Source organism: Atractosteus spatula, chromosome 27, assembly GCF_055471065.1.
Source record: "Atractosteus spatula isolate fAtrSpa1 chromosome 27, fAtrSpa1.hap1, whole genome shotgun sequence".
NCBI lineage: Eukaryota > Metazoa > Chordata > Actinopteri > Semionotiformes > Lepisosteidae > Atractosteus > Atractosteus spatula.
In genome coordinates, this window is record NC_142732.1 from 4,113,769 (window position 1) to 4,128,265 (window position 14,497).

General features: G+C 42.3%; 1 protein-coding gene across 7 annotated transcripts in view; it reads left to right on the forward strand.

Moving 5' to 3' along the window:
* The window catches only part of ncor1 (nuclear receptor corepressor 1), a 71,829-nt gene that overhangs the window by 10,299 nt on the left and 47,033 nt on the right, over positions 1-14,497 (forward strand). For all 7 annotated transcript variants that reach the window (XM_088906664.1, XM_088906667.1, XM_088906670.1 and 4 more), the window contains 9 exons: positions 126-311; positions 3,096-3,209; positions 5,139-5,195; positions 5,697-5,749; positions 9,248-9,314; positions 11,182-11,354; positions 12,964-13,054; positions 13,313-13,491; positions 14,366-14,420. In XM_088906664.1, coding sequence (XP_088762790.1) covers positions 126-311; positions 3,096-3,209; positions 5,139-5,195; positions 5,697-5,749; positions 9,248-9,314; positions 11,182-11,354; positions 12,964-13,054; positions 13,313-13,491; positions 14,366-14,420 — 975 coding nt within the window. The remainder of the gene's footprint in view (positions 1-125; positions 312-3,095; positions 3,210-5,138; positions 5,196-5,696; positions 5,750-9,247; positions 9,315-11,181; positions 11,355-12,963; positions 13,055-13,312; positions 13,492-14,365; positions 14,421-14,497) is intronic.

Consider the following 14,497-nt stretch of genomic DNA (forward strand, 5'->3'; position numbering starts at 1 on the left):
TTATATCATGCAAACACTTTTGTTTCGAAAAGAACTTACTGAGTCACCTCCCAGAACCTAGAGCCTAGAAAGTCAGGGTGCTGTCCAGGATCATGCATCTCTCTCGTTGTCCGCCTGTGTACCAGGAGACCACATCGTTCAACGTGAAGACCGAGGCCTCTTCCCCGGGACCTGGCACCCAGCACCTGGTGGACGAGCAGGACGCCTCCCCGTCCAAACTGTCCAAGGAAGAGCTGATCCAGAGCATGGACCGCGTGGACAGGGAAATTGCCAAGGTGGAGCAGCAGATCTTCAAGCTTAAGAAGAAGCAGGTAAGGGCTCACATTGGGACTCTTATGAGCTTTTGTTCAGGATGTGGCAGTCTGTGGGTCAGCTGTTTTAGCCAGCTTTCTGCTGTTGGAGCGCATTCACATCGCTGACTTAAAGGCTAAATCTAGAGGCAGTTGTTCACCATATCTGGTTTCATAGTTGCATTACTTCTGTTATAATTGCCATGTAAGAAAAATAGAATATCAACACAGTAGTTCACGTTCTTGATAGACACTGGTTAGAGCTATTTGTTACATCTCAAAAAACAAATTCTATGGAGTTATGTGGAGACTTGGAAGATGTCCAGTTACTTTCTGAAAAATACATGCAAGTGGATTTCATTAGCAATATAGTAGAGGCAATTATGGAGTGTTACAGACCCACCTGGTTTGGCGTCGCCAGTTGTAGCCGTGAGCTGATGTGTAACCACCCCTGCAGCCGGACATGGGCGCGCGGTAGGAATTGTAGTCCGGCCGTCGCGCTGCTGGCTGTTGAACTCGTCCCCGAGCAGCACTGCCCGGTGCAGGAGGTCCGTCCCTCTGGCAGCGGTACAAGCCTGCCAGCCCCTGGGGGCCGCAGGGGCCGGTGTGTCACCCAGAGAGTCCCACCATCCTGTCGGCTGCCTTACAGGCGCCACCTCCAGAATCCTGCTTGCAGTTGGCTGGGAATACAAAGGTCACTTTTATTCATCCCCCCGTAGTCAGTATTTTGTAAATCCTCCTCCGGCATCGATTTGACTAACAAGGCACCTCCTGTAATGTGCAATGAGGTTCTCACACTCCTCGGGGGGGGGGGGGTTCGGCTACATTAGTAATACCAGTGTCTGATTTAATCGCTGAAAAACGGTTTTCTGTAAAAAAAAAATCATACTTGATATCTCAAGTACCTGAAGTGCTGAATGAACTGTGATACACGTAATAAAAAGTGTCTGTCTTCATTCGACTCCTTTCTGTAGGAGGTGTCCAGTGCCTTTGTGTTCGTGCAGTGGCTTGTGTAAAGTCTAAAGAAAATATTTTTTTTGCATCTTCAGAGTAGAAAAATAGTATTTCTGATGCACTCTGCATTAACATTTTCCAATGGCTGTTATTACTAGTTGTTCTCCTTGATGGATTACATTTCCAGCATTGTTACACCTACGATGTTCCCCACTGATGAGTTTTGATTTTTATAGATAGCAACTAAAATGGAAGTGTTCTGTAAATGTTATTCTGTGAACTTCTTTTGGGTTCAAAACCAGGCATTTCAATTAACGTCTTTAAATGTCTTCAATTAATTCAATTAAAAAAAAAAGGTAAGAAACTACAGTAAAAACGTCTCATTTCCAAATCATCGTCCTCTTCAGCTCCCTCTTCAGTTAGATGACGATAACGTTTTGCCATTTTGGTGGAATTTTGACTTGCTTTCTGAAAATGGAATGTCAACTGTTCTTGGCTGTAGAATAAGATTTATTTTCATTTTTGTTTTGTTCTGTACAGCAGATTGTCTTTCTGCTGTGATCAGCTTGGTGCCGTAAGCTTTGCGTGTGAAGTTGTCACCATCTTGGACCTCTAACTGGAGGAGTTGGCTTCTGATTCGTTATTCCACTTATAATCCGTTAAAGTCTTACAGGGCTGTATTTTTTCCATTCTGTAATGGAAATAAAGGTTTTGATTTGCTTGGTGGAAGTATACCACAGCACATTAAATCGAAAGATCAGGCTGACTCCAGATGAGAACCACTGAAGGGGTTACCTCTAAATATGACCAAGGGGTGTTCTTTTCACTGCGTTGCATCAAAGTGTGGGTTTTTCTACTGCATCTCGCATTTCTTTTAGATATATTTTCCTTTGGATGTCCAGTTAATAAAGTGGGTGTATTACAGATCATGGTTCACTGCACCTCTTGGGTCTCATGGCCTTGTGTCTTTCGTGTGAGTGCTTGTAGTCTACCTACTTCACTTTGAAGTAAGGCATGATATGTAAATGTTAAATTAGCCGTCTTTTATCTTTTGCTACGCTCCATTGTACCGTGCCTTTATAAAGCTCTTTGAGTGGGGGGTGCTTTTCTGTGACAAGAAGGATCATAAACTAGTAGGTTAGTATTAGGCTACATAACCTTTTAAAAAAAGTGAATTTGCCAGTGTTAGGCACCTTCAGGCTTTCTTTAGTATTCCTAAATTTCTAACCAGTAAGTGCGGTTCTCCAGGGAATCTCGGTGTTCCACAGTGGAGCCTCGGGACGCTGCCACGGATTGCTCAGATGAGGTGTGGGGGTGTGTCTGCAGGGCTGTTAACTGGGATCGTGCTGTGCTGGGTTTCACCTCCGTGTGCCCAGTGCCATTCCCCTCTTCGGCTATCAGCGCCGTATTGTGCAGAAGGGAATGTGTGCCAATACAAAGTCCAAACCACTGCACTAAACACTGTACTCTACTCCTTATTTGTGAGTTTGCTATATGCCATTGTATCTGGAACCTTCATTTTATTAGCAGTAAGTCACCTTGGGTAAAGGCATCAGTCATGTAAATAGTAAAAGATACAGGTGTGTATATATATATAATGTACACCCCTAGAAGTCACCTTAGAGTATCATTTAGCATAAGTCTGGTTTACAATTGTATACCAGAGTTAAGTTTAATTTTTTCTGACTTTGGTGGCTTTCCTTGTTATTCTTGGGTTGGCACATTCCCGTCTCCTTTAGTGGGAGACGGAGACAATTCCTGGCCTTCCTCCATGCCGAAGGTCGTTGGATCATTTAGATAGCTAGGCCTGTGGCCCTTCTGACTGGAGGCGCTTGTGTGTCTGTCTCCTAGCAACAACTGGAGGAGGAAGCAGCAAAGCCAGTAGAGCCAGAGAAGCCGGTCTCTCCACCACCTGTGGAGCAGAAGCACCGCAGCATCGTGCAGATCATCTACGACGAGAACAGGGTAAGAATCTGACAGCTTCAGCTCGCCCAGAGAATGATGACAGCACAGAACCTGTCCTGCATTGCAATGACTCTATCTCTGTGGCATTTACAATCTATTTACGCTCTTAAAATACGTGTTGCACATGCATAAACCTTTTCCTCCCCGGATTTCTCAGTTTGTTTTCCTTTTTGTTTTGATTTAAGACCTCCCAGGATGGTGTTGATTCTTTTTTTAAAATCAAGTCGAGGGCTAGACAAATGGATAATGAGAGAAAGCACTGCTCCTCCCGGTTGCCTGGTGTTCTGTCCTTGTTAGTGTGCTTTTCAGATGAAATCTTGTGCTTTCATGAAAGGTTGCAGGGTTATGTAACGCGCTTGCAGACATTTTAAAACCGCTGCCCCCGTGGAGCTGGGCGTGCGCGTCTCGGTCTGGGCGCCAGGTGAAGTTTCTGCAGCTGTCCTTTTCTTCTGCGAGGACGTGTAGGAGGTTGTGAGGCGAATGTCATGTTCATTAATTGTGGACACAGATGGCTGGCTGTGCTGACAGAGCTGCGGGGTTACTGGAGTTCAGCCTCGCTGTGTCTGCTAGCTGGCAGGAAGTCCTGGCTTGGCCTGTCGCTGAGGCACGGCTTCCTGTTCAGGCAACTCTTAACCCTTGCAGCAGGAAAAGCCTCAGCCAGTAGATTAGGACTGCTTGTTCGCAAGCACAGTCTCTTCATCACTGGGACTCTTCTGTGGCTTTGAGGCCGACTGTGTACATTTTAAATGATTGAATTGATAACAGGAAAATGCAGCCAGGTTATATACACACAGCACAATTGCCTTTATTTCAAGTCAACCTCATGTCTGTGTATTTTTGTGTCTGGGCAATCCCCTGTGTTTGTTCTCTAATATTGAACCCTGCTGTTTGTTGGTTTTGGCTATGGTCATGTAGACACTAAGCAGCGATTACCAACTAGTGGTACTGAAACTTCAAAGGGGTCGTCTAGGATTTATTTTAACAACGCTTCTATTAAACCAGAATGCTGAATTTTTTTAGTAGCACAATTAGATCTAATTTTCACGACGACTCTGAATGGTATAAATTCTGTGCATGTACGTGGTTGTATTTCTCAATTTTAAAATCCCCTTGTGTCAAATCAGCAGAGGTTATTTCAGAAAGTCTGGATCTTACTTTTTGTTTTCTAGTACAGAGGAGAAACCAGCTGGAAATTGCATTTGCAATCAAAAGGTCGATAATTTTTGACAGTGGCTATCATTGGTTTCCTATGCTTTGTTAGCCAGGCACACATGTGAGTTTGAGGAATATGTAAATTGAAGGACTTGGTCGATGTATGCAGATAAGTTGTCCTTTGAGCCTCTGTTAATAAGCTCCTGTCCAACTCCAGGACAGAGCATTTCTTGAACAATTCACGTTAGTGCACTGAGAAAATAGCTGCCTCCCACTTAGTCAGCAGAACCCTTTCTGAGTGCCTGGGAAAGACCGTCTTCATTTTTTAGAGTTCAGCTGCCCTGGGAGTCAGTTTGGCCTAAAAAAGGGCTGGAAAATTTGTTCCAGAGATCATATTTGAGACAAAACAAACCCAAGTGTTTGCTGAGAAAATATCGGAAGCCATGTAATGCTTAAAGAGCCATTTTCTTTAAGCAGAACGACAAATGCAGCCCTCAGTATCTGGCAGAATGATAGGAAAACTGAAAGGAGGTGCAAATTAAGACATGGCAAGTAGCACCCTGAGTGGCTGTTTCAAATTGATTTTTAAAGGAAAAGTAAGATCTGGAGTAAAATAAGATGCACCATGTTCCTATATTTTGTTTGAATTGTCTCATTACAGATGCAGCAGTTTTTATAAGCCGTGAATCATTTTTGAAATCATAATAGAATAAAACATTTTTACACCTTGGTCCATCCCCAGTATTCTAACCATTTTGCCCTATCTTCAAATTGCAGAAAAAAGCTGAAGAAGCCCATAAGATATTTGAAGGGCTTGGGCCGAAGGTTGAACTGGTAAGTGTTTTGTTATGCCTGTGTCTCAACACGCCCTGTTAAAGAAATACTAACTCTAGGTGTGCCTGTCTCCCAACCATGAAACCTGCCCATGGAAGTTAATATGCTGAGTAATGTAAAGTAACTACATCTGATTAACTCATAATCAAGAATATCGTGTTCTACCAGATAAAATACTGTGTCAGCAGAATATAAACCAGAATTGCCGATTATTTTCTGTCAACCCAAGAATTATTGGCACACGTGATGATAATTTTGAGGAAAAAATAGTATCACTCTTTTAAAACCATTTGTTTTGAAATAATTATAAAAGCCTGTAGTTTTCCCATTATTTGGGCATAAAGTACAGCTCATTATCTGTTCTGTTTATTTTCTATGACTTTTTTTGGTTAGCTTTATCAAGGATGTCAATAATTTTTAAGCCCATTGTACATAATAAGGAGAAAATAAAAGATATATGGAGTATCATATCTTATATGTATATATTTTCTTCTCTTTCAGCCCCTCTATAATCAGCCATCAGATACAAAGGTTTATCATGACAACATTAAAACGTAAGTACTTTAGCTTTACATAAAAGTGTAACAGAATCAGGTCCAAATTATGTCACCCCTAGGGTTCAAGCGTTAATCAGTTGTTAAACGGTTTTATATAAAAGTGAAGGATTTTTGCCTAATGTTAGGATGTGCTTTTATTGCATCAAAGAAGACAAGCTTTCAAGTGTTTATCAGTTTCTATAGACTTCTAAACTGTGCTGCTAGTGAGTGAAGCAGAAGAGTTTGTCACAGAATTGTTTTTCAGTTTCCCCTTCTTGCTGCAGGAAAGTAAATTTCAGATGAACAACAGGAAATAAGCGTGCAAAGCAAATGTCTTTTAAGTGGTATTAAGACTTGATGAAACAGAGTTCAAGTTCTTTTCCAGGCCCACTGTGTCGTTTAGCACCATCTTTCAGCAGTGCCTTAAAACCCAGACATCTTCAGTCAGGAATGAGACATATGTTTCTATGGAAGGAGATTGTGATTCTTGTGTATATTGTGAATCTCTAGAAGCTAAGGGGTTCAGTAGGCATTGCTGGTCCGTTACAGATGGAGCTCAGGTTATTTAATTGTTCTTGATGCAGAGAGTCGGGTCTCGAAATTTGCGAGGTTCGGTGCAGAGACCATTCCAAATAGCCAAATTCACATATACTCCCCCCTTATATGATAAGTAAAGTACTAATGCATTTGTTTTAATTTAATTAAAGTGACATTAATTAACTCAAATACACATCGGTGAAATAAACCAAATCAACACTAATCACAATCGTATAGTAATCAGTGAAAATAAACAACATGAATCCCTCCTCTATATCCGCCTGATGCCTGCACTTTCTCTTTTTGCCTTCCCGACTATTCACTAGTATTGACTAGTACACCCCCACTGTAGTGAAAAGGGCAGTAAGTTTGACACTTGGTAAGAGGTCCATGAGCACCCAGGATTGCAAAATCAGAATTGGAAGCTTTAAGAAAAGAGAGGAAAGTGAAGGGCACACTGAACCAGGCTAATCATTGCATGCCATGAGAATTGCACACGTCAAGCTAGTTTCTTATCAGAGCACTTCACTGTGAGAATTCACAGAACTGGCAGGAAGAGAAAGGATATACGAGTTCACCTTTTAACTCCTTTTTCTCTGCACTAGACAGTAAAGTCTTTGAAGTGCCAGCCCTTTTAAGTTTGCTACAGTCATCTCATACCCTAGACAACCAGACCTTATTTTTCCATATTTAAGGAGCTCTGCTTGATCGTCGGAAACCAAGAAAATATTCAAAGTATTTGTGTGGTTGCAGTCACGTGGATTGCAAGAGCTGAGACGTTCCAGTGTGTGAGCCCTGGGATGTGTTTGTAAACATGTCTAATGGGCTTCTTCATGTGGGGTGTATTTATAGCTCTCATTCCCCTTGCAGGGAGAACTACAACACAACTGTTCATGGTTTCTGGCAGTAAAGAGTGAAACAGCAAAGTGAAACAATTTGTGACCATTTCCATATCTTACAACACAGAGACATAGCAAATGTGTGGGTTTCCTGACTAGGTCTGAAAATGCTCGAGCAGCATTTTAGAAAAGATTGAGCTTGTGAGTTAAAGGGAGCTCCGGACCTGATGAAACCATAGTGCAAATGTTGAGAATTACAGCTGCTTTGGTCTTAGGTTTTATACAGGTGGACAAAGTTATAAAAAAGGCTGTTTTGTCCCTTTTTTTATTCGAACCAGTTGTTGGGTCTAGCTGTTTCCATGTGAAGCAGGTCTAGTGAAGAGTGGAAACGACAGCCCAGGTGATTGCAGAGTGATGCTGCCGGGCAGGAAGAGTTCACTTTTGTAGTTGAGCGGTTTGAGCTGTGAAGTTCCGGTGATTTCCCACAGTAACTTCCTGGAGTCAGCAAGGTCACTTCCACTGCTGTGAACTGCAGGATGACCTTTCCTTTGCTGTTACTGTAGCCTGGAGAGTGTCGCAGTGACAACATTCTGTTTGCCACTTGTAAGCAGAAAAAAAATTAAAACAAATTAAACATATTGCCCATATTGAGTAGGCCTACTAATTGGATTGAATTTTGACTAAACTGAGTTCAGGTTTTGAGTGCAATAGGAATAATAATATTATCTTGCATTTATGTAGTATGTTTCATCATATTGTAGCCACAGCAGGATAAATTTATTGGTGACATTTCCTGTGGATATACGGTCTAATATAAAATTACAGCATAGTTTTTATTTGGCCCTTGTCGTTGGGGAAATAAAAAGAAATTTACAAAGGTTTGAATAACACGTTCTGCGAGATCCAAGTATTAGTTAAATGCTTTGTAATTCTGCAAAAGAACATCTTGCAATTTTTGTGTGAACTGAATTTGATCGTAACTGTCCCCTCTCCTCCAGCAAAAAATGAACTGTTAATTTTGAGATTTATTCTAAATTTAGAAATGTCAATCCTCATCAACCTAAGGTGCTTAGATTTTGAGCTCAGTGAACTCTAAATGATACAGCACAGTGATACAGCACAATTTAAATACTTCCCCTTGCAAGGATACTCTGCCATTTTGAAACAAGAATGCACTTATTGTATTTAATGAAATTTTATAGCTGCAGAACTTAGACTGAACTGACCTTCTGATGCTCTTCACTTTTTTTTTAACCATTGTTTGGAACAGGACATTGCCAAGACTGAAGAGCGCTTGAAGTTTTATGCGCTTCGGTTTCAGAATGACTGTTGGAGGTTTCGATTTTGATACGTCTGTTTGCTTTCTCAGTAAACCCTAGGTGTGACAATTAAGTATGTGTAACTGTAGAATCCCTCTAACCTTAAAAGTACTTACGCACAAATGTGGAATTTTTTAATGATAAGCAAAGTTGTTTAATAATTGATGGTTCGGGAGATGTTAAAGCCATGATTTCTTTCCCTAGAGGACAGGACAGTTATAGCATGAAGGCTGCCAGTTCATTCATGTTTACCACTTAAAGGAAGATTTTCTTTCTTGTCTTTTGTGATGGCAGCTTTTGATGTAGATCTGTAGGTCTGTAGATATGGCAGGTTATCTGCAGGACTCCTCATCAAAGGATTAGCCTGCTCTTCCGTCTGCCCCGGATTTATCCAATTTAACAGGCAGGATGGGAGGTGTGGTTTTATTTCCTGGTGACCTTTACTTTTGTCTCCATCTTACGATCTGAATGTAGTTTTGGAACACGGGCTCTTCATATTCTCTTAAAGTTGCATAACCTTCATAGCATAGTGTTACACATTAACCACTAAGGAAGCTGACCTTCTGATCAAACTGTTTGTTACTGCAAATACTGTCAATTCTTTAGATCACTCCTTTCTATGTGACTATTTCACAATTCTTTACAAAAAATGAAATATATCCACAGGCATGCATTATTAATAGGGGAAGAAGGCAATGTTAGTCTCCTCGTGACAAGCACCAGGAAAGAGAAAGCAGAGACTGTGTATTGATTTCTGTCATATTTGTAGCACTTGAAACTATTTGACATCTTTTAATATTCCTTTTTATGTTTTGTCTCAGCAACCAAGTGATGAGAAAGAAGCTTATTCTGTTTTTTAAGAGGAGGAATCATGCACGCAAGCAGAGGGTAAGTATGCAACGCATAATGCCTTTGTATTGGAATAAGATCAGAGGATTAGCCAATTACTGTGTGGATGTTTGTGTATGTTGTGCGCGTTCAATGTCCTTACAATAAATAAAGGCACGTCTGGGTTCTGGGTTGACAAAGTCAGTGGAGAGAAAACATCTAGTCTTGCTTCTGCAAACACTTTAAAGCATCATCCCAATCTAACAAAAGGTATCCTGGCTGAATTGGACATGCTACACAAGGGTTCCTGTTTAGGTTTTTGCAAGTGCAGTATGACTTGCACATTAAATAGTTCAAATTGTTCTTAATATTTATATTAATATGGATGAAGTGTGTGGTGGGGTTATGATTTTATTGCTCAGTTTACTACCCCTGGCAAAGCCTGCTTGCTAAACATCTGGGTGTGTTGTAAAAGCTTTGACTTTCAGCCCCACAAGAAATATGTAAGCACTGAGTCACACCATACTTGTGCTCCCACCTTAGACAAGAGAGCTGTTCTATAAGTAGGGCACAAGTGCTCTTTTTGTTCTCCCGGGGCACTGTAGTACAGTCTTAAGTCACCTTGGAGGTTCCAGCTTCAGTTTCAGGTTTGTCACAGAGTTACTGATGAGCAATTCTGTCTTTTTTTATTTACCTGGAGGCTGCTCTCCAAGGTGAACTCTGTGCTCCAGTTCAGGAGCAAATCTGAAAAAAGCCAAGAAAAAAATAACATGCTGGCGTTCAGGAGGTTCTGCTTGTACTCAGACCGTCCATCTTCTGTTGTCTCCAGAAGAGTGGTATGCTTCTGATAGTTCAGATAGTTACGTCCTGGTTTCCAGGGAAGCATGGAATTCGCTGGTTTTGGTGGTCCAGCTGGTAAATGGTTAAAAAAAAAGGAAATGGAGAGTGAGTTTGTGTGAGGCTACACTCATGACTCACCTTTCTACTCTCACTGCATTTCTGTTTTATGGGAATGCACAGCACCCTTTTCGTTTCCATTCTCTCTGCTCCAGCTGAGTCATTCATTTAGTACTGAATGGAACAGTGAAATCTCTGCCCAGGCTAAGTTAAAAACAGTGGAGGACACATTTTTTAAATACTGGGAATATGCTCTTTGTTGCAAACATACTACAGCTGACAGACCTTCACTCCTTCAGAGATTTCAGGGATATTGTGGCCATTGCCATGCTAGAGCTCAACTGCTCAGCTTGCATGTAAATGGAAGACAGTCTTTTCTGCTTTGTGTGATCTTTTGTAAAATTATTATCTTAATTATATTCTGAGCTATAAATTTACAGCACAAAAAACATTTTTCTCAGGATCTTTAATCTTTTATTTAATCTTTTTTGGCATGCCCTGACAAAGGTGATTTTCACAGGTCAATTAATCCAGCGGAGGTCACACTTAATTTAGTTTCTACACTCCTGATGCAACCTGTTTGTTCCTGATTTGCAAATGCAAATCCTCACCGTTTTAACCTATCCACAGCGGACATAAGGTAGGGACTCCTCCTGCAGTGGTGGAATAGAATCTAAATTAGGGAATCAAAAATTTCTCAGATGGGAGAGAGATTCAGGTTGGATACTGGGATAAAAAGCATATAGATCAATCCCAGTGCAGCCAGTCTCTGCCGTCACCCCGTCTTCAACTTGGCCTTTGATACCCTGTGTCTCCAGGCAATAGCCAATAATTTTGGTGCGCTTGGTTTGCATCACCTTTGGCTTTCAGTCCACGTAGTTGTTTTGAATGGGGCGAGCTTGGTTCAGTGGCTCACAGGAGGATCTGGAGCCAGCGTGGCTGTCTTTGTGGTTATATTTAGAAGCCGAGGGGGGAATGGGCAGTGATGTGCTTCTTGCCTCCACACACAATCTTCTCGGCCTGTAATTAGGAGCAGAAAATCTGCCAGCGCTACGACCAGCTGATGGAGGCATGGGAGAAGAAGGTGGAGCGGATCGAGAACAACCCGCGGAGGAAAGCCAAGGAGAGCCGGACCAGGGAGTACTACGAGAGGCAGTTCCCCGAAATCCGCAAGCAGCGGGAGCAGCAGGAGCGGTTTCAGAGGTAAGCCACCAGGGCCACGTGGCCATCGGCCTCCCACCCCTCCCTGCGAGTCGGGCACGTGTGCGCAGGGCTGGAGGAGGAGGAGGAGGAGGAGGAGGACCTGTTTTTGTGGAGCTTGGTTATCTAGCAATTCATTTCCCGAGCTGTTGCTTCATCAGGAACCTCCTCCCCTATGCAGGTGCTGAATATAAAGTGTGAGAGTACAAAAACCGCACAGATGTGGCCTGTTTAGGTGCAAATTAGGACTTTGAGTATGAGCAGGCTGTACAATGTGTGAAGAATTCCTTCCAGTTGTTCAAATATCAGAATTATGATCTTTGTTATCATAATGAGAGCTAAGAAGAGGTAAGCAGATATCTGGTCTTGGAAAACTGCTAAGTGAAAAGGCAGCCCAGTTTGTGTCACTTTAGCTCCCAGATAATTCAGGTATCAGTGTCCCACATCCGAATTGGATACGGAAATGTTCCTAGTACTGTGTGCAAGGTTTCTTTGAATTCACAAAGCAATAGGTAACTGGAGCTGGGTTTAGAAAGCAGCACACAACTGATTCAAGATTTAACCTCTGGCCATTGGATATTGGCATATAGTCTCTTGGGTGGCAGATATTCTACTGCATTAGAGAATCTATTTTTGTTCACACTCTTTTAAAATCAAGCCCAGTGGTATTTGTGACTTTGTGTTGCTGACGCACGTCTTACGTAGTCCCTTTTCTCTCACTCTGCTTCGCAAAAAGCAGCCAAATAACAAATGGCAGCTAAAATGTATCTACTGGATTGAAAACCCTGCACGTTTTCTCAAGCATGGCAGTCTTGTTCGACAAGTGTACTACTTGAATTCAGTAGAAGAAAGGGTTTCGTGCCTTTTAAACTTTTGTTCGAAGCACAGACCTTAGAAGAACTAGAATAAAGTGGAACCTTGAGATCATCCTGTTTTTGAAAGTAGGTGAAAGAGAAAACACTCCAAATTTGGACAGAGAGAGGAAGACTGTCATTGGCTGACCTTATGTTTCCCTTGCTTTGTATAAAATTGCTCAGGAAACTGTGGTTATTAAAACAAGGCATGGGGTTTTCACAGCACAGAGGTGACAGCAGGGCCACAACTGAACAAGGGAGGGTCACGCAATCAGACAGTGCAAATGCAAATTGCAGTTTCAATGCCAGCGTAGTAGCACCCTGTGAGGCAATAGTGAACTTGTCGTTTTTCTCAGTGCGAAGCGACAACTGTCTGTAGTGGTGTTGTGTTAGTAAGTTAACCAGTAGTTGGTGTGCAGTTTCAATTTTTACACTTTTTGTTGAAATTGTTTCCTGCCTAGCACGGCACAAAAATGGAGAAACTGGGATGGAGCACCGACTTGTTGTTGTAATGACCACGTTAACCTGAGAAGGACAGAGGCAGTCATATCTTGAATACTGGCAAAAGATTTGTCTCTCTTCCCATCACTATCCCCAGATAACCCCTGGAAGACGAGCTGAGGCTGCCTAATTTAGCATTGTCTTTTTAGATGGCGCATCCATTTGCAGAGTGTGCTTTCTGGGCTGCTGCACTAAAATAGCTTAAATTACTGAGATTTATGTCGTCATTAAGTTTTCCACCACTTTTGCTTTTGTAGAGTGGGCCAGCGAGGTACGGGCCTTTCTGCCACCATAGCCAGAAGTGAGCATGAGATTTCAGAAATCATCGACGGACTATCCGAACAGGAGGTACGTGCCTGGTGTTTTTGGTTCTTTGATTCAGAAGTTTCAAAACACTTACTGTACGTGGACTTGTATATGACAGGTGTGGTGCGCTGCCATTTCTTTTTTGCTAAACTAATAGTGTCTCGTGCTAACTTGATTATTCCATGATATGAAGTAGCCAAGGCAATGAGATGATCTTATCAGCACTGTTGGTGGAAGGGAGGTGCTGTGTGTGGAGTGAAGGTAAGAGACCTGTTTTTTTTTCCCTCTTTGTTGTTGTAGAACAACGAGAAACAGATGCGTCAGCTCTCCGTCATCCCTCCCATGATGTATGATTCTGAGCAGAGGAGGGTGAAGTTCATCAACATGAATGGGCTGATGGACGACCCGATGAAGGTGTACAAGGCTCGCCAGTTCATGAACGTCTGGACTGACCACGAGAAGGAGATCTTTAAGGAGAAGTACGTCTTCGTTTCTCAAAAAGAACAATGGCTGGTAACATTAGAGGATGTATTTGGGAATAATGCACTGGTAAGGACGAGGCTCTCCTGCAGAGCTGTACCGGGTGCCTGTGTCTTCTCTCAAGACAAGAACGTACGTCTTCTTGATCTTTAAAAGGTGTCACAAACATGTGACAGGCGGCATGTTTTAGGGAACCAAGTCTCTTTGACATACCCCTGCTGCCACAGGCAACTGATTGGTTCATAAGAACTGATTGGTGCTTTAAAGGAGAAAGGAAATGGAAGATTTTGCTTTATGCTGGGTGCCGATTAATAAGAAATGAGAGAAAGAAAACTTATTTACAACCATACAGTCTGCTCTCTCTTGGGGGGTAAAAAAAGGTATTGGTTTATTAGTTTCACAGTGTTCAGTGCATCCCCGTTCAGAATATATACATGTGCACAACTCACAGCAACAGAGGGATTGCATAAAGTTTTTTGAAACGACATCTGTGTCCTCTGTAATATCCTCTCTGACTGCTTTGTTGTTTTTTGGAACCGATGGTCCAAACAGTTACTAACTTAAGGCATAAACATATTCTTTCTGGTGCAAATAAACGTTTTTTCACCAAGAAATGTAGTTCAGAATGCGCGGGGGGGGCGGGGGGGGGATCTGGTGAACCAGATTCCAGCGCTGTATGAGAAAGCTTTTATTAGCTGGGCCGCAACATTGTTTACAAGCCTGTGGAGGAGCCTGTCAGGAAGTGGAAAGCTGGAATGGCTGTTGATGCTGCATGATCCAACACCTCTCACCCACCTCGCTCAGTCTGCAGTCCTGTCTGCAGCGCGATGTGCCCGTCGGACTGAATGCAACTTTTCTGTTTTCCTTTTGCAGGTTCGTGCAGCATCCCAAAAACTTTGGGCTCATTGCTTCGTACCTAGAAAGAAAGGTGAGTGAGTTCTGTGAAATGAACTCGGAACAGCTTTTCGGGAGCTTTCATTTTCTTTGCGATAATTCCGAGGAGGT